The sequence below is a fragment of the Streptopelia decaocto genome (genome assembly GCF_964273445.1).
Source record: "Streptopelia decaocto genome assembly, chromosome: 4".
NCBI classification, from domain to species: domain Eukaryota; kingdom Metazoa; phylum Chordata; class Aves; order Columbiformes; family Columbidae; genus Streptopelia; species Streptopelia decaocto.
In genome coordinates this window covers 12027555-12054797 of record NC_138658.1, presented here as the reverse complement: position 1 = coordinate 12054797, position 27243 = coordinate 12027555, and the positions used below count along the sequence as shown (strand labels likewise).

Sequence of the window (27243 nt, the reverse complement as noted above, 5' to 3'; positions counted from 1 at the left end):
GTATGAGAAGTCAAGCATTTTAATCTAATGGTGAGGTGTTTTGCCTGTAGATGTGATTCCGGCATAGGAAGGCTTTTACATATAAGGTATTAAGACAAGTAATATTCTGAGTCTCATAATGAAGTAAATCTTAATTTGAGGAATTCATTGCTTGCTCTCAAGATGAATGTAATATTAGAAATCTAGTTCTTAGCAATGTAGGTTGTGGTTGGTTGGTTTGTTTGTTTTTCCATATGGAGACTACCTTCCCAGTCATTACTCTTCAGGTAGAACTTACATTTAAAATTGTTTGCTTTTAATGTTTTTTCACATGAATCTTTGTTTAATTTTTAGATTTTTTTTTTTTTTTTCTAATTTCTTAGACAAATGTATCTGGATGCATTTCAAGTAACTTGCATTGAGAAAAACTTTTGCTACATACAACAGTCAGACATTGATAGCAGAATTTTCAGTGACTTCGCTCTATCTCAGTTCCAAATCTGCATCCTAGATTTTCAGGTTTTTTCAATTAATCCCCACTGGGATAGATAGGTGACCAAAATATTTATTAATATTCTTACCAGTTCATTTATTTAGCTACATTTTATTAATCAGCTCTTTTAAAGCTTGATTTAGTAATCTTTATTCAGGTCAATTGTATGACTTTGTATTATATTGATGTTAGTGGCTTTTGGAACAGGTACCCTAGTGATCTTCTGGTTTTGGCGATGAGAAGAATCTACTCCTGAAAGTGACTGGGCATGTTAGCCTCACATCTTCAGTTATATGATTTATTTAAGGTGTTAGAAAGTACTTGTTGATGGGTTTGAGGCACTAGTATTCAAATCTGAATTTGCAGAAAATCAGACACAATTTGCATAAGGAGATTTAGGACATTTGGATATCCTTCCAGTGAACATGAAGTTCAATTCTTCTTGTGAAAGCTCCACAAAATGTTAGCAGAAGTCTAGGAATGAGCTTTCTGAATCATTCTGTCTCTGACAAGGTCAAACAACATTGTACCAGCAGGAGCTTCATTAACATGGAAAACTTTTGCTCTATATTTTGGCTGAAAAGAAGTGTACCATGTTGTCAATGTCCCAATACTTCTTTGAGAGTAAGCAAATCAACAGTTGCTGTCTTGGGTTTCTTTTGCAAGTGTGTTTTTAATGCTTTCTACAGCATGTTAAAAGGTGCATTTCTACTCTGTAGTGAGCTCTGTGATGGAGTCTGAAACTGAGGATGCAGAAGTATTGAATGTAGCTGTTCTATTCTATTAACAATAAAAATCATGTTTTCAGCTAATCGAAAAAATGCAGTGCAGAAAACAATGCTTTTCTTTACATGACTGTTTGAATGAACACAGATTTTGAAATTTCTAAGGGTTTAGAAAATGGTTTCCAGAAAGCAGGCAGTGTGTTTACTGCCTTCAGCAAAGACAACCATCTGCTTATTTTCAGTGATTTTTCTTTTTATTATTTTCTTGCCAGGTGTGCAAGGTAGAGTGTTTGAAATTGCACTTGTGAGCATTTTGAAGTAGCATACATGACAACTTTGGATCTATTTTAAAAATCTGGATGTAATTTCATTGGAGAGAAAAAGGCTAGCATATGGGGTAGTACATGTTGTTAATGGGCATTACAAGCAGCTTAGACATTATCTAAGCCTGCATAGGGTTTCATATGGTAGCTTATATGATGAATAGGGGCTCATTTTTTTCTGAATACTTGAATAGTGACATGGTATTCATTAATGTGGCATAATTCAATGATGTCCTGATTGATCTTGAGGTAAAACCACCCATGCAATAACAGTGAATGTCAGGTATTACATCTTACTGTGAAGTCATTTGACTAAATTAGTTCAGTGACAACTTTTGTGTTTATTCACAACAAAATAGTTCTTAGACACATCAGTCTGAGGTGTTCTCATGTCTCGTGCATGCTTTGGATATGTGTATGCATCTTAGGTTTTTTGGCTGTAGTGACTGACAATTAATTAAAGGTGGTGTAAAATGGGGCAACTTCTTGCCATGGGTTATCTGTTCATGTCAAAGTCTGCCTATACTTAGGTATGAAACAAATTGCTACTTAATTACTTGCCATGGGAAATCAAAGGTGACTGGTCATATCACTCACCGGTAGTAGAAACTCCAAGGTATCTCCATTGGTTACAGAAACTACAGGAACATTTTGGTCTCAGTGGTTGAAAGGACCTCAGCAATAGGTGGGTCCTAGACTAAGATGGTTGATGGAACTACAGCAGGCAGCCTCAACTCTTGTGGATTTACCCCTTTATTTAGAGGAGATAGGGGTAAGGTCCTGTTTTCTGTTTTTAAACAAAACAAGACATTATAGTATGTTATCAGTTACTGGTGGCTAGGCTTTTGAGGACTATTTGTAGGTCTTTCACTGACTATGTTGACTATAGGTATATCATACACTTCTTTTAGGTCTCTGATCTATAAAGAAGAACAAATCCTTTATTATTTAGCAGTGGTATCATGATTTAAGAGGATTTTTAGTTTGACTTTATAAAACCAATTAGAAATACTTTCATCCCATTAAAATAGTTCTAAAAATCCTTTCTGAATTTACCACTGTAGCCTGAGGATCTTAAGGAACACTCTCAAGCTACCTGGAAGATTTTACTTAGTTGACGTAATATCAAATGTATAGAAATTTTTCTACTTTAGTTTGGGATATGCAAAAGTATGTTTAATTTCCTCTCCCAGAAAGACATCCTCAGTTTTCCAACGATTTCCTGCCAGCACCAGTTGTGCCAGGCAGGTTGTCATGATGATTCTTGGAGTGGTTGGGTGATTGGAAAGGAGGCCCCTGTGAGCAGAATGGCAGCTTTGTTGCAGAATGAATCCTGTGTAGTTCTCCAGGTCTCATATGGAGTAAGTGGTAAGGATATTTGTATGAATGTTTCTAAAAGAGGGTTATCTGAGATAAAGAAAGCTGAGAAACCTTGGTCAATATGGGGGGGAGTTTTTTTGTGGTGCTCCAGAAATGTACTTGCTGAGTCCTAGTTCTGTAGTGTAGAGAGGTAAATTGCAGTATCTTCCTCAATTTCTTTAGGGCCACATAAGCAGCTTGACAATATCATCCCATTTTCTTCCCTTGCTGTTATAGCTGGTGCAACTATCAGGGTTGGGGGGAGATACTTAAGCTACACAGTATATTCCTCATGCTTTCCAGTGCCACAGATTGGGGGATGCAGGAAGGAAAATCCCTTGTTGCTGTGGCTAGCAGAATTGCTTGGGCCTGTGGTGCAACATTTGTCTTAGTGACAGCCATCTCTGATCCTGTCTGCTTGGATATCAGAACAGATTTACAGGCAGACACAGGTGTAAACATTTTAGCTTGTATTTGTTGATATGTAATCTAATTAAGGTGATTTTTCTCATTTGATGATCATGCTTCAAAGCAGAAGGATGACTGAGGACTTCAGTGGACTGTTAGTGTAGAGACGACCCTTTGGAACATATTCCAAACTTCATTTCAATGGAACATATTCCAAACTTCATTTCAATTTATTAATAGTTCAATATGGATGGTATTTACATGCACTTTATACTGAAAATGTAGAGTTGCCGGTGTTGTGTAGTTGGGTGATTTTTGGTTGTGTTTGTTTGTTTTTTTTATTTAACTACCAAGATTATCTTGTACTGGCTTTGAGTGTGAGAAATATATTTGCAAGGCAAGACCTGGTCTTTTTGTTTGTTTTTTTTTTAAAGTATTGATTAAGGTTGGGATTCACTGCCATGGTGCTCAAAGATCAATTGCTTATTTAGGAAACTCACCTATACATGCACCCAGTGAAAAATGTCACCAGTCTAGTTCACGTTAAGTACACATCCGTGTATTTGATGCAGTGTTATTTCTTCATGTGGTGAAAAAAGCAATAGAAAATACAGTGTGTATTAAAGGGATATATTGTATTCTTTTATCAATAGTTTCCTTACGTGTTAAGTCTTTGTGTTTGATGTCTGTTTGTGGATTGGCAGAGACTGAGAAAGCACAACAGAGATGATCGTGTATCATTGAAGTGAATATAAATTTTTCCTATGTAACTTAAAGATCAGGCAAATGAAGAAGAATGGATGCAAAGATTGATAGTGTAATTTATGGTTTATAGAATAGGATCTTGATTGCTTTTCTTTTCAACCCAATTCCAGATCTGATGGAAATCTTCATAAGACCTGCATGGTGGGCTTCTCTAACCCATGCTTTGGTACCTAAATCATAAAACTGTTAGCTTAAGTTTAGTTACTCAGAGATGTTAAACTGCAATGTTAACCATTTTCACTCAAAGTAAGGTTCTGCTCTGTGGATTACATATTTAGAACTGGAAGATTATTACAGTATGATTGATGGAGCACTTCTGCCAGGCAGATGGCTTTTCAGGAGGTGAATATGCTGTTAACGTGCATTTTTGTGTGAATTTGGAGCTTGCTTTTATGGTTTGACTGCACTCATTCTGCCCACATTCCTAATGGAAACAATGGTTTCAGTAACAAGCAGGCATTACTTCCCAAGGTGACAGTCACAGAGCCACAGAATGGTGAGGCTGGAAGGGGCCTCTGGAGGTCACCTGGTCCAACCCCGCTGCTTAAGTAGGGCCACCTAGTGCTGGCTGCCCAGGACCACATCTAGTCAACTTTTGAACATCTACGTCTTTGAGGATGGAGGCTTCACAGCCTCTTTAAGAAACCTGTTGCAGTGCTCAGTTTTTGATAATATTGTTTCTGGGTGCATTTAAAATGTGTAGGTTTGACACTCTTCATTGTTGTTAATCTGTGTGTTTGAAAGTAAAACAACTTTTTAAATGTCACTTTTTCATGACACATCCCACATAAGATATGATGTCTTTCTTTGGAAGAACAGTAATAATTTTGGAAGACTTTCATTTGTTTTCAAAACTACAGTAGTTTGTTTTTATCTGAGAACAACATGCTGTCACCAGCTATTATTGCAATGGAATACATATTTTCTTTTCTTTCTAATGGTATCCTAAAAATTTAGGTAATTTCAGCACTCATACTTAAGACATATGATAGTGCATCTATCAGAAACAAATACAGCAAGAATGTGAGCAATATAAATAAAAAGCCAGGAAGACAATCTAATTTTGATCTTGCGGAGCTGAAATCCCTAGCTTTTAGGAAACACCCACTCTGGATACTTCTTGGTGAGAGATGAAAAAGAAAATATGTTAATTATATAAATAAATCACATGGAATAACAGTAAGACCATATGACCTTTTTGCATGGCTCTCTGCCTTCTGTACCATTGGAGATTCAAGTCATCTATTATTTAAAACAAGCCATTTTGAACATGGCAAAATGACAGCTGTATTTTTTCATCAGCATCTCTTTGTGTTTCAAGGGGGAAATAATGACTTAGTTAAAATTAGGTTTCTATTCTATTTTCATTTTTTCAGTGTAAGCCAGAATTGTGTCACAGTCATTCTATGGATCTGTAATGATATCCAAAAGCTCCTGATATAGAGATGGCATACTTTGTGTGTGTAATTCTTTCTTCAAAATAGTGCCTAGCAGAGAAAAATTGGGCAATTTACTTGATCAAGTGTTATGACTATTAGTAAAAGTTCTTTAGAAACATTGGTTCTACTACTATTGATGTTCCAGAGTGGAAAGAATAGGATGTCTCATTCATTGGTTAAGTTTGTCATGGTTATATCTGTAGTCCATTCTATAGTGCAGTTTTTAAAGTGGCTTATTCACTTCGTGGACAAAACCTTAACGTGTTTGTTTCCCCTACTAAATAATTAACAGCCCTTCACCTACCTGCTATACTAATTTGTTTACTGAAATAACTCTTGATAAAATTTCAGCCAAGCATAGTTTAAGACTGACTACTACTCATTGAGGCTACATATTAAATTTTCTTTAAAGAGGCATATGTGAAAGATATTCAAGTGAACTGTAAAATAGGATATATGGAATTGATAAAAGCAGGTGTATTGGTCCTTAATCTGAAGATGGATCTCCATCCAAGGACAAGATGGATTTTGCCCTTGCTAAATGAAAAAAAAAAGGCAAAACCCAACCAAACAAAAAGCCCAACCAACCAAACAGAAAAAAAACAAAACAAAACAAAACCAAAAACACAACAAAAACACCCAAACAAACAACAAAACAAAAAACAATAAACCACAAACAAACCAAAAACATAACCAAAATAACCCATAGAATGTTTGAAAAAGAAGTGAGGAATATAGTTTCAAAATGTGTTTTATAAGTTTCTGGGATATTTAGGATTGGCGTGGTACAGTAAGAGTTAACAATAATGAAAGCATATCTACTGAATTTGGAACTTGTATGAAAAATAAAAGTTATATTTGGTGATAAAGAAGCAAAAAGAAAATTTAGTGATGAGTAGTGGGATGGGAATGGGGACAGAAATGATAATTCAGGTTGGGCTTGGAAGCTGGCTGAGCAGCTGGTGAGATTATAGAAGAGAGAAGCAGCAAGTGTAGTGGAAAAATTGAATTCAGATATAGACATATTCTATTTGTGATGGTTGTCAGCTAAGGTTGAGATGCTTCTGGAGATGTGAAACTAGCAGAAATAGATGGATTTAGGAACTGGCCGTAGAGGGTGAATCACATCTCCTAGAGAGAGAATGTCATGAGTGAAGTACAAATGAGCCTAGAAAATATCAAGTATGAAAAAATAAAGTGAAGGATGAAGAACCATCAAGGCAAAGACCACTGAATGACCATGGGTAATTGCAGGAATACGGAAACTCACAAATGAGCCTAAACTCTTTGGTGCTGGAACCAAATGGTGGTTGGAATAGCACAAGATTAGAGAATGTCCTATCCCTTTTGTTCTGAACAAAGTTACTGTTGACCTTGTCTCTTGTGACAGCACAAGAGAAATGGAAATTGAGGATTGAGTTAGAGAACATGTCGGCTAGAGAAGAAAATGGTTCACTCTTGGACAGTGTGTTGGAGGAGGAAGATGGAGCAATAAAAATAGGTTGTGAGGAAAAGGAGTTTGGAGAAAGTGATTAGAGACAGACTGAATGACCCAAGATAGAAAAGTATGGGAAGGATTAGGTAGGCTGTAGGAGTAAAATGTTGCCATCAGAACAAGTGAAAGAGGAGAACTCAGAAAGGAAATCTGGAAAAGGGGTAATAGGATTGGAATGGGGAAGGACCTCACGGGTTGCCTCAGTTTCTGGTGAGATCATAAGGAAAAACAGGACTTGAAGAAAAAAGAGAGAGGAAAGAACAAGAGCACCAGTGACCATACTGTCAGATTAGAGAGACCCAGAAGCCAGTCATAATGCTTGTTTGCTAAAGGAAAGGCTAGGAAAAGAGAGGAGGAGCTCAACAAAGGAAGCTGACACCAGTTGCTGGATTTAAGTTGCCCCTCTGTTCTGAAGTCAATAAAGTTAATTATAGAAAAAGATGAATGCACCACAGTTCTTTGTAACCATTGAATGCAAGATTCACTCACAGAGCACAAGCATGCCTTAGTGTTTTACATGTTTGTATGTATTTAGTAAACAATTTTAATTGTGCTTATATGTTTCAGGTTCGTGGGAGTAAAGGTGAAGTCCTTTATATCTTGGATGCAAGCAATCCACGGCATTCTAATTGGCTGCGTTTTGTCCATGAGGCTCCATCACAGGAACAGAAGAACCTGGCAGCCATCCAGGTAGATTGGGTGGATTCCTACTGTTTGCTTCCTATCACTAATTTACTAATTTGATCTCCTCTTCGGTCTTTATCTCTTGTAATAAAATTGCAAGAAATTCTTGTATATCTGTGTTTAAATATAGTACCATATAGTACCATAGTAAAAGATTGATAGGATGAAAGATCAAAGAGGTCCTTAGAATCTGATATACTTTGAAGGGTTTATATTAATCCACTGTAATAGAATTGCGCTAGATCACTTATGTGAACTATTTCTCCTACCTTAAAGTAATATGAACAGTTTACATTGGGGAGGGAGAGAAGAAAAAAAGAAGTAATTTCCAGACTAGTTAACTCACTACCTTAACAAAGTTTAATTTTCTTACTGCAGTGAGCTTTTGCCTGAATGCAGTTTTTTTCTTGTCACTGTGGAAATTAAAATGATAGCTAGGTAACTATATACCTGGCTGAATCAGAACTAATGATTGAGAGGCCTAGATGTGTTTTATGCCAAACTCGAGTATGGACTTCGGTGTAAGGAAAGCAGAATCATGCATTTGCTTAATATTTTAAAATTAAATATAAAAATGTGACAGGTTTGAAAGCAAGCATGGTGCTTAAAATATTCCAGGAGAAAACAGAGAATTGAAGGATGTAATTAACTCATAGGATGATCAGGCAGTGCTTGAGGATGAGTTAATAAAAAAGATAATTTCATTTTTCTAGTCTTGGCTGTGGATCTGAATTTATCCAGATTATTTTTCCATTTTTATATTTGCCATTTGTAGCGTTTTGTGGTAATGAGTTCCACTGTTTTAATTACACATTATGTTGAAACATGCTTCTGTTTTTCTTCTAGAAATTTCTTGACTTGATTCCTCGTATAACAGTGAATAGTTGATTTTATAGAACTCTATTATATCCTTTCCCTCTTATTTGACAACTCTTTTCTCAAGCTGGAGACTCTTGGTCTGTTCAATCTCTCATTTTTGGAAGCATTCTGTGATTTAACAGAATACAACAAAGTGGTATTTCTTTAGTTACAGCTATTGTTCTTCTGGAGATTATGAAAGAAATGACCTATCAAACTATCAGCTCAGTTTTACAGTAAAATCATTTCCAGTTGCACATAAGTAAGAATTACACAGCTGTGTTATACTTTTTGTTCAAAATGTATACTTTCCAAAATGCTGTTTCAGGCCAACCCAAGCTATTTGCTAATGTAGTCCAAATTCTCCTTTTTTTTTTTTTTTTTTTAATTAGAGAAGGGAAATACTAGGAAAAGGAGAATTATTTATCAGTATTTCTTAAAATTATTATTATGCTTTTTCATCATGAAATGACCTTTTTCTAGTATTTTCCTGCAGATCCTTAAGGAAAAAAATGAAAAACATGGTTTATTTTGAAACTAAGAAAAGAAATTTTAAAATATTTTTCCTTGTCTAGAAAACAAAGTTTATTTCTGATGAAATAAAAGAGGAAAAGAATACTAAGTAGTAAAAGAATACTAGTAAAACTCTAGCATGTAGTTTGGTGAAAGATGCATTGCTGCTGTTTTCCCCCCTCCATCCCTTCCCCTCTATTTTTACTCAGGGGCACTCAAAACTCATAATTTTAATTTCTGTGTTGATGACCTGTCCAACTACTTAAATCTGCTACTCACCAGAGGGGCTCTTTGCTTATTTGGATCTTAATCAAGCACTGCCCTGTGAGATTGCTGCTGTCAGCTCCCCTGCAGACCTGGTACCAGCCTCCTTCTTCCTGTCCCAGTTGTGAGCTTTTCTGGGAGTTCCATTCCACTGTTGTATCTCCTACTACACCTCTTCTGCTTGGCCTTTCTGCCCGCATCATGGCAGTTGAATGCTACTGTCAGCAGTGGTAGCACATTGAGAAACCTGACCGGTTATCTGACAGGCTTCTCTCGATTTGTACCTTCTACTTTCCAAAGTTCTGGTTAAATGAGTGTCAGTCTGGGGTGTACATTTGCAATTTTTTTCCAGGTGATCTCATGAGCAAATGTGAATTCAAGGATGATCTGTAGAAACTGAACAGCTACTTCTTTCTTAAAGACCAATCTGTTTTTCTCGAAATGAAACTTCATTAGTCTCTGACGTTCCATCACATATTGCTGGCTGAGCAGGACTGTGATTTTCATTGCTCATATTGTTTCCTTGGACCTTGTTGCTGTTCCTGTTTTAGGTCATTGTGGACAGCTTGATCATCTGGTTTTCCTCTAGGCCTGTACTCTAGGTTGTCATCTTTGGCTCAGACCTCATGAGTTCTTCAACATGCAGGCTACAGTTGAATTTTGAGTAACATATAAGAAAGAGCATTCACTATTCATCCATTGAGCAAAAGCTCTTGTCAGGACTGACCTGAATGACTGCTTTATTATGCTTTTCCTGATGTCTGTGACAAGTCAATGATTAACTTAGTATGACCACTGCCTATGCAATTATTTCTGTATGTTTTCCTTCTGTCTTTGCCTCCCAGTTATACCAAGGCTTTGCATATTAAGTTGTATCAAAAGATTTGTTGTCCTGCTTATAGTACCAAATATGAAAGGTTCTCGTACGTGAGGAGTCCTAGGCATTGGTCAGTGATGAGCATGTCACCAATGCATAGGCAGTGTGACAGCAAATTACGGTCAATGTTAGCAAATGCAAAGAAAGATGCACAAGAGGGAGCAGTGTGAACCATTAATGTTCATTACTGTATTTTAAATAAAACACTCAGTAAAATAATCTGAACTTCTGAATAGAAGTTTTAATGGAATATCCAATGTGTACCTGTGCCTGCTTGCCACCAAGATTATAGAATGATGTCTTACGAAGAGGAAAAATTTATGAATTACATCAGTAGAGTTGTTTTAGCTTCATTATCATTACTCAAGTTATGTGGCTGTGAAAAGTTGCATTGCTGAACAAGTACCTGAAATTGTTTCAAAAATAGAATTCATAACACAGATTAACATCAAACAAAAATATCCTAATTTTAAACCAACTGCATGGTTGCATATTAAATAATAAAGTAGAATATGTCTGTATAGTTGTAGAAAGGACTAATTCATGAACTAAAAGGAGAAAATAGAATGATTAGAAATGGTTAGAGACTTTGAGTTCTAACCAGCACAAGAGAATTACCCTTGTAAAATGTAAATTTTCTCCAGACATGTATTTTATGAAGATTTTTTTTTTTTGTGGGGTTGTTTGAATTTTTGAACAAGTGTCAATTTTTATCTCTCAGTTCTACTGCCTACTTTTAAAAGTGAATCTTCAGCAGTGAGTCTCATAAGCTAAAACTGATTCATTGAGATTTGACCAACATTAATGATATTAACCTATAAAATGTGAAAATAAAGTAAACTACAGTTGGGGAATGGGGCCTGCTCTTGCTTATGCTATGTCTGTTTTACGTATGCTGAAGAATTTAATGCTAGTTGCATTCTTTGCAGCTGCCCCTCTGCAGTTTTCTAGGAGACTTTGTTCAAACTAACAAAACTGAACAAAAAATAAATTATTTCCTCATTCATTCCCACTAATGCTAATTTTCACTAATTCTCTCTCCCACTAGTTTTCTTTCCAGTATTCAACAGGAGCTTTTTTATTTACTCTGAGAACATTTCGAACCCTAATGGTGTCACTCTAGCAGTGATAAATGTTATAATCTCATATCTGAAATGAAGTGATCAATAAGCAGCAAAAGGTAAACTGATTAGTGCTCAATATTAAAAGAAGATGAAGTGAATGCTTCTGCCCATGTATACAAATAAAGTAAACCACATCCTGGCTTGATTGCAAAATAAGATGAACTAATCATAACTTCATTCTACACAACGATCATGTTTAGACTCTGTGCAAAATGATTCCTGTGGTGAAAAAGCAACTTAGAGGGCATGGGAGTTTTTAAAGTAAGTTTGAGGGGTGGGGGGATGTGGTGGTTGTTTCTTTGTTTGTTTTTAATGAGGGGAGGGGTGTGTGTGTGCTTGGTGGTGGTTTTTTTTATGATTTTTTTTTCTTTAATAATTATTTTTCCAGTAATGCTACATATTAGTAGAACTCTGGTTCTGGCTGCAGCTCTTGGTGTTGGTGTGGGGACCATCCTGGGCAGTGAGTTCTGCCCCATTCCTGAGTGGAGCTGTGGTCTTTGATTGGGAATGTACAGGAAACATTTTTAACAGCTGTGCCCTGAGTAATACCACCGTGTGACTGCTAGAGAAGGATGGAAAAAGTTGGAGAGTACCTGTATATGTACCAACTGCTTTTCTGAACATTTTGAATAGCCAAATTGCTCGAGGCTTCTCTAACTTATTTCAAGTAGTAAATGAATGATTAAATCCTCTACTATATTTAAAGCAGTTTTAGAATTACAACTTTTGCAATAACAGAAACCATGTGAACCTTAATCTATTTTGCCCTGGGCTTTCCCAAGCTATTTACTTATAAACATGACTTCTGATATGTAGCTAAACTGCATTGTAATTATCATAATCAAAAGGAAATGGCTTCTATAAAAAAATCTCCCAAATCCCACAGTTTTGGTGTGGGTTTTTTTTTTTTTTTTTCAGTTTTCAGACTGGTAGAGAATGTTATTTTCAGTTTTCTTTTATCCAGAATGAATAAGTTTATGTGTTTGTCAGTTGCAATTTTTTTAAACACTCTCTGCTGGAGATTACTATACAAAACAGATCCTGTTATTAACATTGGAACTGTTTGATAAACAGAATTGTAGCCAGATAGAGCTTTAAATTAAAATATTTTTTTTCATTAGCAGGCAAACACTGATATGGTCTGCTATAGCTTAGAAAACAGTGAGTTAGAATAATGAATAGCAAAAGCTGTAGAGGTGAAGGAGGATATTTAGTGTGAAGTGGTAGAGTGGTTTAAAATCATATTTCATGAATGTGTGTTTGTTAGCATGACATGATTCAGTGATGTCTTGGTTTATCTTGAGGTAAAAAACCTCTGTGCAGTAACAGTGAATGTCTTCAGACGAAGTTTAGTATGTAAGAGACAGTGCTGTAAGAAGTGTAGTAAAACTAGACTATCTAAAAGACAAGAGTGAGGGGAGGAGACACAAGGCAAGCAAGCACAAACTCTGTTAGGCTGCTTAATAAATTTTCCTGTTGTAGTGCAATTCTGTGACTATTTGAAACTTACTGGTGGCTTGAGTGCTACTAAGGAAATATTAATTTATTATGCAATGTAAGAAGTAACACACGCATAGTTCTTGGCTTCTTGCATGGTCAGAGGGGGGAATTAGAAACCTACTTGATTCTTGATTTTTTTGGTTGGAAAAAGGATTTTTTAAATTTCAGAGTTTTCAGAATTTTTAAATTTCAGGGTCATATACCTTTATCTGTCATTGCATGCATACTAGTGCTGCTCAGATATTCTGTTATTCAATAATTTAAAGTGAGAAGTTTCTGAAGAGTGAAATACGTGTTTTTTTTCTGTGAGATTCCTTAAACTATACCTGTTACATTTTTGATATTTGTAATAAGAAATTCAGTAATACCAAGCAACTGTGAGTGTAAAAAATCCTTTAGACCCTTATTGACACTGAGATTACAGAATCTTTTTTTTAAATTTAAAAGTAGCCCATTTCTGATTTTAGGCACTCTTAATACAAAAGTGCGGCACAGCGTGGTTTGACAGGGGAAAAAAAATATTCTTCCAGCTCATTTGAATTGTAGTTGTACATATCATTCAAATTCCTGAGGAGTTTAACGGCAAGATTTGGGTATGTAGTATCATTACTGCAGTAAAACATTATTCTGCAGATGGGAAACTGAAAGGAATGGCTTATAATTTAATGCAAGATAATAACTGTGATCAAAGAATAAGGAATAAGTCTATCATAATGCAGAATATTCAGCTGGAAAAATACTCTAACCTTAGGAGCTATCGCTAAAAACTTCAATATGCTGTAAGAAGGCAGGGGGAATTCTAGGAACTGCCATACTAGTTTAGCCTTGTGCTCTGTTTTATCTCATGTTCATGTCTCAAAGGTTGTCACCTTAGCATGCGATAAAGCACAATAGAAATAGATCAGTAGGTACAGCTGAGGCTTTGGTGTCTCCTTTGTGTGGCTCAGGTGCTGTACTTCAGATTAGATACAGTTTGGGTTCCTGGGTTCCTGGGCTGAATGTCTCCATTACACGTGTGTTAAAGGTGGTGCAGTATTTTGTTGTTTTTTGAAGTCTCTCCAGGATCCATCTGCTTCCTGACTGCTGAGAGGCACAAACACCACGCATGCCCGGGAGTAGCTGAAGTGGGACAGGAATAAGTACCTCAAACACTCAGGCTTTTTTTTTTTTTTTGTTTAAATGTGTGACCTAGTATGAAAAAGAGAAAAGCCTCCCCCAGTATCTTTGTGTCATCCATTTCTCCATCCTTGCTGGAAAGGGGCAAGGCTCTCTTGGTCCCCAGCAGCACCTCTGGAAGGCTGTCTTGCTTCACCCACTTTCCTCCAGGGGCACCTGATCTACTCTCACTCTGAGTAAGGAATCCTTTGATCATGCCTTTCCTGGCACCACATGCCTTTTTCTGACCTTTCCTGTGCCTGAATTTGTGGCTCAGTGTTCTCCTGCCACAGCTGCAAAAAAATCACCTCCACACATTTCCTGGATTGAGGTTTCTGTCCTCACAGGCCTTGCCAAGATTGGTTTTACTCTGGTGAACGTGAGACCCTGGAGCTGCAGGCAAAGATCAGGAAAGGCAGTACACTTGTTTGGGGAGTTAGCAAAAGAGAACAGGCAGAACAAGTAGGCTGAAGAGTTGGCTTGATGCTGGGAAGTTGGGTGTAGAGGGAAACCAGGCTGTGCTTCAAGAGGAGTGGTTGTGGGCACAAGGGGAAGCTTGGTAAGGATTCCGAAGGCTGGGTCTGAGCCAGCTGACTAAGCTCTGGAGTGTGGAAAAGCCCTACTTTCCCTCTGGCAACACAAGGCTATCTACCTCCTCCTCCTCCTGTGCTTTCACTCTTGAAAGCTGATGACGCATCCGTGTTGCAGTTTTGGCTGAAAGTGTGATGAATGCTTCTTGGCCCACGTTCCCTGCCTGCCTCCCCTCTTAGAAAGCACCCATGAAGGTGTGTGTGGCTGTATGAAAAAGCCAAGAATCTGAATGGGAGAGAGGTACCTGTAGTGGAGTGAAAACAGGACAGCAAGAGCTGTTGAAACAGGGAAACTGTATTTGCTGGGAGGGTTAGTGTGGCTCACAGCTTAAAAGATCATGGTCAAGGCAGGGAGTGAGAGAAGCAAAGTGGAGTAGTAAACCCGGAATAGGATGAAGGGAAGTTGTGATGCCATCATGACCAGCACTTTGAGTTTTGTCCAAAGGACCATTGTGGCCAGGTGCAGATGAATGCTGTTAACAAAACATTCAGCATGCCCTTAGCAGATGAGCAGTTGGAACAACTGCAGATATGTCCTTCCTAAATGGGAGGATTATTAAAATAGTTCGAAATATTTTTTTTTTTTTTACTGCATTCACTGTATCTAAGTCTTCATGCATGTAGATAAGTGTGTTTCATTCAGGTGCTGGTGGGAGACACTTAAATTCCTCTGTGGTTTCTGGAGAACTTCCATTGGTTTGACGGGAAATGCTGCCTGAGGAACTACTGCAGTGTGGGTATATCTGCATTAATTAGCACTTAGAGTACCTGACTATTAGCATTTATTTGGCTGGAAAAGCCAAACAAATTAGCCTTGGAGGATGAATGAGTTTGAGCTCTGTTTTGTTCTGGGTTGGCACTGAAGTTAATTTCTTTTCAATGCAAATGCTGCCAAGATCACTCAAGCATTGAGAGCCCTTAGTATTTATTCGATTAATCATCTTACTAACCAGAAGAGCACAAATGGAAAAAGATCTTTTTAGACACAAAGAACTATAAAATAAAACCCAGATGCACAGAAAGGAAGTACAGAGATGGTGAGGATGCAGCAGTATTGACAAGATCTTGGTTGTTGGGATTCATGCTTTTTGGTCTGAGTTAACCTGAGTAATTAGTTCTGGTTGCCGTTCTTCTGGATTTGCTGTGTGATGTAAGATGTGTCACATATGATCTAATTGAAAGGTGCACTATTTAGGTTGTGGTGTGTTTATTTTTTTGGCAAACCAGTAATAGGTATGTGCTTCATTTATAAGGTTGTCTTGCTTTTAGAATAAGGTTGTCCTAAACAGTGAAATATTTATTGGAGGTTTATCCCACTGGTTTTATCCTGTCTAAGTGGAGATTGAATGTAGAAACACCTCTTACTCATGTCACAGAGTACATGATTTGTTTTGTGTTTAGACTGTGGGTCTCTGCAACTTGATAGAGGCATATGAAAACCAGCATCTTCTAGATGTATGCAGAAGTGAGGGTGGCATACTGATATCTGGATTGCAGAATACATCTTGAAAAAAAAAAAAGGCATTATCTGCTTTGTTTTCAAATGCTGCTGTTGAGATAAGGACAGAAAAGTGGTGTGTCCTTGAAAGCAGCAGCTGTATCAAGTTTACTGAATTAAATAGGTTTCACTCCTGTGTGAGAACATCTTGTGTAATATATAACAGACCTTCTAAAGCTCAAGGAATAATACATCCCTGTTGACAGTTTAATCCTAGTATATTACAAAAATTAAAAACCATTATCTTATCCTTGTGCTATGAAGCTTGTTACAAAATATATGGCTAGATGTAGTGTAAAGAAGCTTCAGTTAACTTTTCTGGATGTTAATCAGATAAACTTTAAGATTTATGATAGAACTTGGAAGTCTTCATTGCGTAGAAATGGATCTCCTTTGGAGCTTCAGGTAGTACTTAATGTAGTTGGTTCACATACAGCAAAAGAAAAAGCAGCTTTGTATATCAGTGTAGGAGACAGCTGGTTTTCCTATAGCTTTCTCCTGCCCTGTGCCAACCTTGGTAACTCTAAGCAGTGTCAAAGACCAGAATTATTAGCCTATGTATGTATTTGGGAAGTTGTTTATTCATTGTGGAGGAGGTTTTGGAGCTTGTTGTTCTGTAGTTTTTCCTCTCATGCAGAATCTAGGTTGGATCTTTGGCCTTGTCTGGGTCTGTGTATCTACCCTGATGTAAACCAGCAGAGGGTTTTGATCTAGTGGTTTAAAGTGCATTTACAGATGTGCCTGCAAACTTGATAATGAAGATAACTGACCAGGCTTGAAAGCTGGCTTGTGAAGAAAGCTGGGAATCTTGAAAAGAGAGAAAAGTATAGCACTATGTGAACACACTACTGAAAGCTGGATTATAATTCATGCGGGCAACAGTGTACAGAGCTAAAGCTGTACTGGTGATTTACATTTTGTTGTTTTTCTAAAACTTGAATGTTTCGTTTATATACCCTGAAGTTCTTGTCAGACAGAGTGTGGCAGGAGAAGAGAACTTCAACATCACCTTCATCTTGTTCTAGGCCACAGTGCAAATTGGAAAAGCCTCACAGGTGAGGCAGGAGAAGGTTTCCAGAATATAAGGACACTTCATCCATGCAGCCACACTGGGAAAGAAGTCTCAGAAAGGCTGTTCCAGCGTTGTGTTCACTGAAGAATGCAGCCAGACCATCCATAGTTGAGGGTTAAGATTAGCTCATGGTCCCATTTAGGGTCTCTAGAATTTGCTTTTTCTGACACAGTTATTGCCTCTACTTACTGTTTGCAACAGGAAGGGGAAAATATATTCTATCTGGCTGTGGAAGATATTGAAACAGACACAGAACTTCTGATTGGGTACTTGGACAGCGACATGGAAGAAGAGGAGGAGGAAGAAGAAGTAACTGTTATCCCAGAAGATGAAGACAGTGGCGGCAATAAAGAAGTGCAACCAGCTGGTCAAAAAAGTGCAGGTGAGCAATATGTAAAAATAGGATAACTTGGGAGCTTAAAAGTGGTAACAAAGAAGAAAGAGAAAACTAACTCTATAGGACTGGGGAACTGGAAGGCTCACAACGTTTAGCCTGAGCTTTTGTATGATTTTTATCTCTTTATTTTGGTTTGAGTTTCCTTTCTTTGCCTAATAAGAAGCAGCCAGTCTTGTGCACTACTGAGCGAAAGAATGAGCCATAAGAAGTTACCATTAATTTTTGAACTGAAGATGGAGTTGATTTCACTTGACTATGGTCTTATGAAAGCTGTTTTCGTCTATAGAAGAGGGGTAGCTTCCGTCTTACTTAGATAGAAGAGAAACAAACCTTTTCATAAAGCTGTTCAGCCAATCCTAAAGTAAGATGTCTAAGAAAAGGTAGGTGACCTGAGCTGTCTGGTGAATTCTCAGCATCATTATCAAAGTAGAGACAACTTGAATGACTAATTTAGGTTAAAAGTGGAAGTCACACCAAACTTAATCCTTTTCATGTCTTCAATAATGCTGATGGCAATCCACTCAAGATAGGCTGTCTATAATCCATTGAGTGACAATGTGTTTTGTGAAATTTGTGATGCCGTTTTGCATAATCTTTTCCTGGCAGACAGTGTCTCTTAATGTAATCAGAATATGCCCTGAAAACTATTTCTTTACTGGTTTTGCCTCCAATCATGCAGATCCCCTCACCTGTAAAGAGGACCATGCATGCCCAAACTGTGAATCCAGTTTTGCCAGCCAGGAGATTCTGGCTGAACATCTTCAGACTTTGCACCAAAAACCCAGTGAGGAAAAGGAGTTTAAGTGCCGAAACTGTGGAAAGAAATTCCCTGTTAAACAAGCTCTACAAAGACAGTGAGTAGAAACAGAGTTGTTTTTTTTTTTTTTTTTCAGGGATCATTTAAATGAATCTAATTCAATCATTTATTTCTCTTGGCTTAATCACAATTTAAGCTTTAAATGGTATGTATTTGTACCCTTACCCTTTACATTAGTCTTTTAATAGGTTATTTTTTTATATTTGTTGGAGGCTTCAATTTGAATCACAAAAATATCTGTAATTTTTTAAGTTTTTTTTAAGACTAGATCGGATGTGCTGTTTAGTGCAAACCCCTCCATCAGGGGACTATTTAGTAGTTTAGGAGACGTAATATTTTTTTTTGCTGTGAGTGTCATTACAGGATCAGCATAAGATTTAGAAGAAAGTGAAATATTATCTAGAACAACTTAAAAAAGGAAAAACAATGCTTCACATGTGCTCAATTAAATATTTATATGATAGGAAAAATAAGAACATAAGACATCGGATTTAGCAGCACATCTTTACTGTCCTTGATAGTGTAAATATGCAGTTTTGTCACTGAAATCATAACCTTACAATTACACTGTTTACAAAACCATAATTGATTTCTGTCTTTTGTTGCTTATATATTTAGGTTTTTTGCTTGCAATTAAATAAATATATTAATTGTTATTATACATTTAATTACAGGTAGTACATTAGGTGCCTAAGTATAATTATAGATAGTACATTTAATCTGACTCTCTCATATTGGAAAGAAACACACATTACACAGAATGTGCTTTAGTCTGCTCTTGTAATAAGTTGATCTTTCTTACATCTAAATAGTGTGAACATTCCTAGAACTGGTAGCTGTGTATGAGCTCTTTATACTTTCACGGAAATAAATAAAATTATATAGCAGAGAAATATTTAGTGGAAGTGATTAAATGTTTTCTCTTGAATGTATACTTGTTTCTTCTAGTCTAGGGTAGAAGTTGGATTTGTGCTGTGTAGCTTGTTAAGTATATTTTTACATCATGCAAAGTAAGATTAATCTATGTGAGGATACAGCAGTATGATCCTGAATCTTTCTGTTTATGTGTTTGATTGGTCCCACTAAATTCCAGGAGACTTCACCTATCACCTACTTAAACCTTTGTAGAGCTGTATGAATGCTTTTAGCTACAGCAAGCCTGTGTAAGTTGTAGGATGTTACCCTTATTTTTTGTTTTCTTTTTTTCTTTAGCGTACTTCAGTGCACAGAGAGTATCAGCCCAGGAGACTCTTCCAGAAGTTTTCAGTGCTCTGTTTGCAATACTTCCTTCAGCTCAGAATCGAGGTTTTGTGTCTGAGTTACTGGACTGCTGTCATATCATTGCTGGCCTCCCTTTGCATGTTAGCTTTCAAGCTGGTTAGTTTATGTGAATCCTAACAGTGAAAGAAGTCAAATGCTTTCATTCCTATTTGCTGTAAGTAATGCATGAGATGGCCTTGGAACTCTGTAGTGCAGCATGTGTTAAGCTCAGAGTACTTGCTACATGTCGGGTTTCTGTAGATACTGCTTCATGTGTTTGTGGTGTGTGTTTGTTTTTTTTCTGGTCATCCTGTATAGTTATGAACAACACAAGGAGGCATGCAGAGGGGATGCCAGATTCATATGCAAGGCAGATAGCTGTGGGAAGAGGTTCAAGAGTAAGGATGCCCTGAAAAAGCATAAAGAAAATGTCCACAGTGGTAAGAAAGAGTTTAATGTTTCTTCTGAAAACAAAAACCAAAACCAAACCTGTCTAACATATTCTTAGGCTTGAATTTGCAAATCAGAGTAAACATTATCTTTGGTTTCTTTTTTGATGGATTCATTTGTATCAGAAGAAAATTAAGAAGTTACTAATTGCAAGAGTAAGTACTCCTGATCTCCCAGTGAGAAATTGCTGTATACCAGATGAATCATTAGCCTACTGCAGAAAATGTAATAGGAATCTGGGGAAGTTTAAAGTAGGCAAATAATAGATAAGCAAAACATTTCAGTAGTGTGGAAAATCAACCACTGGCAGAAACTGCTACAGGAAGTGGTGAGTTCTTGATCTTTTGGTGTTGTCAAGACACAAGGGGATGTCTTTCTGGAAGACATGCTTCACAAATGATTAAGCTTGATGAGGGTATTGCATAAAATTCTATAGCCTCTGTTGTGCAGGAAGCCAGACCAGACAATCCACTATTCCCTTTAGGCCCTGGTGGTTTTTAATATCTGTGCACCATGAATCAACAGTTTTCAATCAAACTTCACTTTGTTTTCATGAAAGGGCAGAATACTGCCCTCAGGTTAACAATGGAGATCTCAGTTCTGGCATTCTGCTCTCTCTGCATGTCCCTTCTCCATGTCAATGGACAATCAGTATGTGTGGGGACAGCAGAATACCAGAGTGCAAAGAAAACAGTCTTTAGTTGATGATGACAGCACTGAGATGCTTTGTAAGATTTCCATTACATGAAATCCCTTCCTTCTGCCAAACTGTTAGAGAGTACAGAAACCCTTCCATAACCATTCTTATAGAATAACATCTCCTTTTGTCAGTATCAGTAAGATTTTTTTTTTTCATCCATGAGCATTGTAATATTTTGGCTTAACTTTGGTCAGTTATGTACAGGTATACAGATTCCACAATTCTCTTGAATGATCACCCCAGGCATGACTGAGATCAGACACGTGGAAGATATTTTTGCTCTGTCTGCACAATGAGCAGAGCTTTTATTTTAGCAGTTCAGAGTCACAGAAATCACAACTGGTGTAAGTGCAGGAGAGAAAATAACTTACTACTTTGGAAGGACACTTCTAAAATTCCTTCATCTCTTGTGGTACCTGAAGGCAAGGGAAAGTAGAAAGGATCATTACATGTGTTGCCTGTTATGCAAAACTATGAATGGGTATTTGCTATCACCTTTCTCTCCTCTGAAAAGCTCTTTTTAATGTTCTTGTAAGTCAAAGTACCAAGTGTATTCATGTATTTATGTGTATATCAGTATATATCAATACTTATATGCATTTGCTGTTAAAAATTTATTATGTGAGATTAGGTACCTTTTTAATACTACAAATTAAGGTATTGAACCACTCAATTGACAGTGTGTTGTAGTAGGAAGCATACCTTGTAGTCAGGCTTTCAGTCTTCTTGCTACACGTGGGCAATCTTCCTCATGATTATTTCTCTTTTCAGGAAGACTTATCCATTGTGACAGTATGACCTAATTTGGGTGTACTGAGTTTACGTTCAAAGTCTTTGCAATTCTGTATGTTCTTAAAACCTAGTATTAGATTATTTCATTTCTTTGTACAAACTGTGCATTGGAAATACATTTTTTTTTTTAATTTGGAAATAAAACTGGACAATAAAATGGTCTCAAAATGAAGAAAGATTCTACACAAATTCCTCTGTTATGGTGCATCACTATGAAATATGTAGGCAGGCTATGGTATATAACTATGACATATATAGTTTAGCTATGCATTTTCTAGCTTAGCTACTTTAGTTTTATCCTGATCAAGTCTTAGCAGAATGGAAACACTGAAGATTAAGACATGTTTAGCTAAATGTAGTCACCATGGGCTAAGAAATGCTATTGTTTCTAGTTGCAGGCCACTGTGGATCATTTGAGATTAGAAGTAATTTTGACATGTTTTAGCAAAATATAATTATGTATTTTTGTACTTTTTTTTAAAAAAAGTAGTCTTGTTTTAACAATATAATTAATAAATAAGTCTGTTGTTGTCATTTGAAAGATAGTACTTCTGCATGAGAAATTACTTTTACAAATGCTAAACAGAAGTGCTCTTTCTGGAATTGCAGTGTTTACACTCGGGCACAGGCTCTTGGCATCAAGATGTGGAAAAGATACCCATTAGGAACATGTGTTTTAATCACAGTCAAAAGACCTAGCTTACTACTTATGTTAGGATACAAAAGGAATGACAAATCTGCTTATATCGTGTGCTAACAAAACGTAGTAAAGCACAGCATTCGTGGTCTTAAGTGAACCTAGGAAGATCAGATCCCTGTTTGTGGCAATTCCTGCTGTTCTGGGTGATTTTTCCTTTGGCAGCTTTAGGAACCACTCAGTGACTTCCTTTTGATTATGTTAGTGAGTAAAAATTCAGTGTTCAGACTGACTTGTTGCGGCTAGACAGCTGGTGTGGTTGCCTTATTTTACTTCATGCACCAAAGTTCAGAGTGCATCTTATGCCTTCTTGAGGCATCTTCAGATGAGGGCTCTCAGGACCAGCTTTTTGTTTTTTGGTTTTTTTTTTTTTTTTTTTTTTTTGTCTATGTTAATGTTTTAATATATAGTTTAGAGTAGCAATTGAAATCTTATAGGGCTGTTTTAATACTAAAACAGATATATGGGCTTTGGAGGATTGTCATAGTGATTACTTTTGTTTTCTCTCCAAAATGTGAAGCTTAATTAAATAAGTCCAGGCTTAAATATTCTTTGGAAAATTACTCCCAAGAAAGAAATGGGAAAACCAAATAATCAGAATCATCATAATACGAATTCTTTAGGACAGCAAGATCAGGAAAGATATAGGATGCTGAGAGTTTGAAAAATTGAGCTGGAAGCTCTCTGAGCTTGTTTTTGATCCATACTTCCTCTCTGCTTGACTATAACAATACTCACCTCCTCTTGGGTTCTGTGTCCGTTCTCTTTAGTGTTCAATGTAATATGAACATTGTTTACATAAGCTAGGAAATTTCTTGCATGTAATTATAAAAAAAGACTTAGGTTTATGGTGACTTTGCCTTACAATAAGATGGCTTTGTGGGTTACTCAGATTTCAAAAGGTAAATAATACAGAAGCCCAATTAAATGCTCTGTCACTTTTTAGAGCAACTGTGAAAAGGGAAGAAAAATACATCTGGTAGCTGATCTGTAGCTTGTTTTGTAATTTACATTTTAGATGAGATTTGAATTCCTGATCTGGTGTTAATACAAATTCCTCATCTTGTTTAGTTAAAGACCACAAATGATTTGTTATTTTATATAGTAGAATTCTTAATGCTTTCTGAATGAAGAAAAATGGGAAATGGTGGTTTTCACTTCAGTTTGAGATTTTTTTTTTATCATTTCTACATTACTTCCTTTCAGGAATGTTTCTATTAAAGGTCTAGTATAAAGTTTTTTAAGATATTAATTTTATTGACTTTGGGAAGAAATAAATTCTACAGTCATAAAGTGATTTGTTCTTAGTTGTGAATTGTCCTTTTCATATTAGATTGGTAGTGTGTGATACCATCTCTTTGGAGTTTGTTTGGGTTTTTTTTTGTTTTCTTTATGGTTCTAGTTTTCTTGATTTACATTCCATCAGTGACTGGTTTGTTGGACACCCACAGAGCGCTCCTGATAAGGAACACTTTGAAGATGGGATACAAATGTAAAAATCTTATGTCAGTCAAATGACCTGTGAAAAGTCAGAAATTCAGTGGAAATATTTAGGTTCTTTCTTAGTGCTTCCCTTTTAAGATGTCGGTGTTATTTTGTTTCTGTTTCAGGAAATTCTAGGAAGAAGCTGATGTGTTCAGTGTGCAATAAGAAGTGTTCCTCAACAACAAATCTCCAAGAGCATCGAAAGGTCAGTGAGATGAAGGCTAACCCACAGCAGGATTTGACTTCACTAAGATGTGAGACTGTGATGCTTAGGTCACTTGAAAGCTGCTGTAATGCAAACCTTTGAGTAATCTCTTTCATGGTTACAAAGCCAATGTATTTTATTGTGGGTATTTATTTTTGTAATCGCAGTTGGTAAAATGAAAAGTCATCCTAAAGTTTTAATGTATCTTTTACCAAATACAAGGAAGTTTGTGCTTGTATCGTTTATGCATTCCAACATTAAGTTGAAGTTGCCTGCTGTTCTTCAGCATTCTGAAACACTAAGCTAAACGTAAAGCTATGTCATGTAATGATACAATACATACAGAGCATAAAATAGGTTCATGAACCTTCAGTTTTGTACAAAATGCAATCAGTCTTTTTTATTTGTGACATACCAGAAAGGGTGTTACTGTAATGTAGTTTAGCAGCAGTAATTTTTTTTTTCCTTAAAAGCAAATTCTTTGTCTTTTTGTTTATGTGTATAATGTTTTATAACCAGAACAGGAGGGGTTAACAGTGTGGAAAGCAACTCTTGGAAATAAAGGAGTTTGTATAGAAATACAGATGGACTATGAATATGAGATTCTGAATCCATTATACCCAAAGGAAGTCCCTGCAAGATTAATTTGATAAATCACTAAAACCCAGGAGATTCTGTTTTTGCAAAAAGCTACATTGTTCTGTTTATCAGTTTAACTGTAAGTCTTTACTAATGCCCTGGTTATAACCTGAATCTGTTGAGGACATAGATTATATCAATTAAAATATGTTGTTGCAAAGGAAATGGTGAGGCCCCTTCTTTTAAATTTGTTTTTCTTCTTGCGTGTTTTATTATGCCCTGCATTTCTAACAGGCTATAAGACCGAATCACGGTATGCCTTGCCACATGTAGTTACAATACTTGCACATCAACGCACCTTACAGTGGCCCTGAAAATGCAAAATAATAATGATTAGTGTGTCCATTTTATCAAGTTATTTGTTTCATTTTAGTAGCTATAATTCTGTGCCGACACTATGACACTGACAAACTTTTCAAGTAGCATTGATGATGATAGGCCAGTTGAGCACATATTCATCTTGAGAATCATCATGAAGGTTTTGTGCATAAACCTTTATTTACTCTTCTTGACTGACTCCTCTTTTAAGACATCCACAAAATACGTATTCCAGGTTCTCGTACATACATCAGATAGTGAAGGAGATTGCATATAGGACTCATGCTTTCTGTACTTTGCTTTTGTAGGAGGTGGGGAGGGAGGAGAGGGGGTGGAATCCATCACCAACATTGCCAAAAGTATTTAGACAGGCAATAAAAATGGTAACAAAATAGTAGGTTAATCAGGGAGGAAAGATTTTTTTTTTTTTCACCTATTTCTTGTTAATGTAAAGAAATAAAACTAAATAGTAGAAAGGTAAAGAAAAGTCCAAACAACAGAAAGAGAGAAATGTGACAAACACAGAGAAAGGAGGTGAAGAGGATGGCGATGGGGGGATTAAGAGAACTATTTACTCTGTGAAGACATGGTCATTCAGATCTGTAACTTTCATGTGGCCTTTGATTTAAACCCATTTTTAGCTTTGTGTGTCTTGTGGGTTGTTTCTTCCTTAAATGTGTAAAGATAAGCCCTTTCTTAGCCATGCACCATTAAACTTTGAGGTCCATTAGTCTTACCCTCTTGTTTTCCAGACTGTTGCTTGTACCATGCTAATTATTTCTGGCAATGACTTTTTTTAATTTTTATTTTGTAAAAAAAGTTTTAGTTTATCTCAATGAATTAAAGGAAATGTAGGGCTGGCAGAGACCTTAGGAGGTTTTCTAGCCCATTGTATTTTATAGCGGGGAGTACGCATGGACCTAAATCACTCTAAACATGCACCATCTCATGTCCTGAAAAGTTCCACTCAAGAAAATTCTACTGTCTCCACAGATGCCTTTTTGTATTGACTCACAACTTTAGTGCCATCAACATTTTTGAATATGCTTATTAATCCGGTGGTTTTTTTTTTTTTTTGATGTCCTACTTAAATCTTCTTCTTTACTGCAAAATGAATTAATTTCTCTGTCTTGTCTGAGAGAATGCCAAGAAAATTTCACTACTGTTGTCTTTATAACAAGTAGCATATTGCAAAGTTAGTATGAACTTGATTTGCAATTTCTAGGCTGTACAAATGCAGTTACCTCATCCTTCATGCATCTGTTTTTCCAAACTAGTTTTTCTTTTAGTAAACTTTTTCTTCCTGTGGATTCTCTCTTTTTCACCTACATGCTTCTTGAAGTCAGCTGCCCAAACAAGAAGAGCCATGATGCTTAGTTGAGCCTTTGATAGTGCCAGGTATAGTAGAATGATTGTCCTGAGTTTATTAATACAGGCAATATATCTGTTAATACATCTCTGAACAACAGTGCTTTCTAACAGCAACATCAGTCTTGTTATTCATGTTTTGTTTGGAATTCATTAATGTTTTCTGTCGTGGTGCTATGTAAACTGTTGGTCATCATGTAGCACTCATACATTTTATTTCTCTTCCCTAAATATTGAGTGGTTTGGAACTGCATTTAGAGTGTGGATTCTGACCTTGCCTTTCTTAGTGATTGCAGTACTACCCAGGATAGTCCCAGCTGTATTTTTTTATATTCGATTTCCGAAACTACTTACCATAATACAAGCTGCCTCTTGCATGATACCTATGAAACTTTAGCAAGTTATGCTGCTGATCTGCTGATATTACTGCTTTTTGTGGTGATCAGTAGATTTTTTTTTTCCCCATTCTGTCTATATCCACCTCTTCTCTTTTGTCTTATTCTCCAATTGTGAAGTGATGTTCTTCTATCCTATACTTGTACTAGTCCATGGTTTAGGTTGCTATGTGACGTAGTAGTAAAAAAAAAAAATTCCCAGCAAACGTTGTTTAGGAGCTTATTGAAGACTGGATAATAGAATGAATAAGTTTGCTGTAAAATCTCCCCTCTGCAGGTTTGTCATGTCTGCTGCCAAAGCAAATGAAACACCATCTGAATAATATTCTGACACTAAGTCCTGAAGTTTAGTAAAATACAAAAGTCTGTTATTCAACAATGTTAATAGTGAGCACGTGAGAGGAATGTTGTCTTGATGCAGATTCTTCCTGAAAGGTTCTTTTTGACCTTTGAATATAAATGTCTCATGTTTGGATTTGAATTGTTCACAGGAACATAAACTTAAAAGTGAGCATATACATGTGAACAGCGGTTTGCCAGGTGTCTGCACTGAGGCTCTACTCTTCAGTAACTGGAAAGGGAAGAAGGATTCAAACAAA

The 27243-nt window shown here is 36.5% G+C and overlaps 1 protein-coding gene across 3 annotated transcripts in view; it reads left to right on the top strand.

The window, feature by feature from the left end:
• Nucleotides 1–27243, top strand: part of PRDM5 (PR/SET domain 5) — an 84834-nt gene that overhangs the window by 8990 nt on the left and 48601 nt on the right. For all 3 annotated transcript variants that reach the window (XM_082050162.1, XM_082050161.1, XM_082050163.1), the window contains exons 3-8: nucleotides 7554–7676; nucleotides 17323–17503; nucleotides 18198–18372; nucleotides 19548–19640; nucleotides 19914–20035; nucleotides 23845–23924. In XM_082050162.1, coding sequence (XP_081906288.1) covers nucleotides 7554–7676; nucleotides 17323–17503; nucleotides 18198–18372; nucleotides 19548–19640; nucleotides 19914–20035; nucleotides 23845–23924 — 774 coding nt within the window. The remainder of the gene's footprint in view (nucleotides 1–7553; nucleotides 7677–17322; nucleotides 17504–18197; nucleotides 18373–19547; nucleotides 19641–19913; nucleotides 20036–23844; nucleotides 23925–27243) is intronic.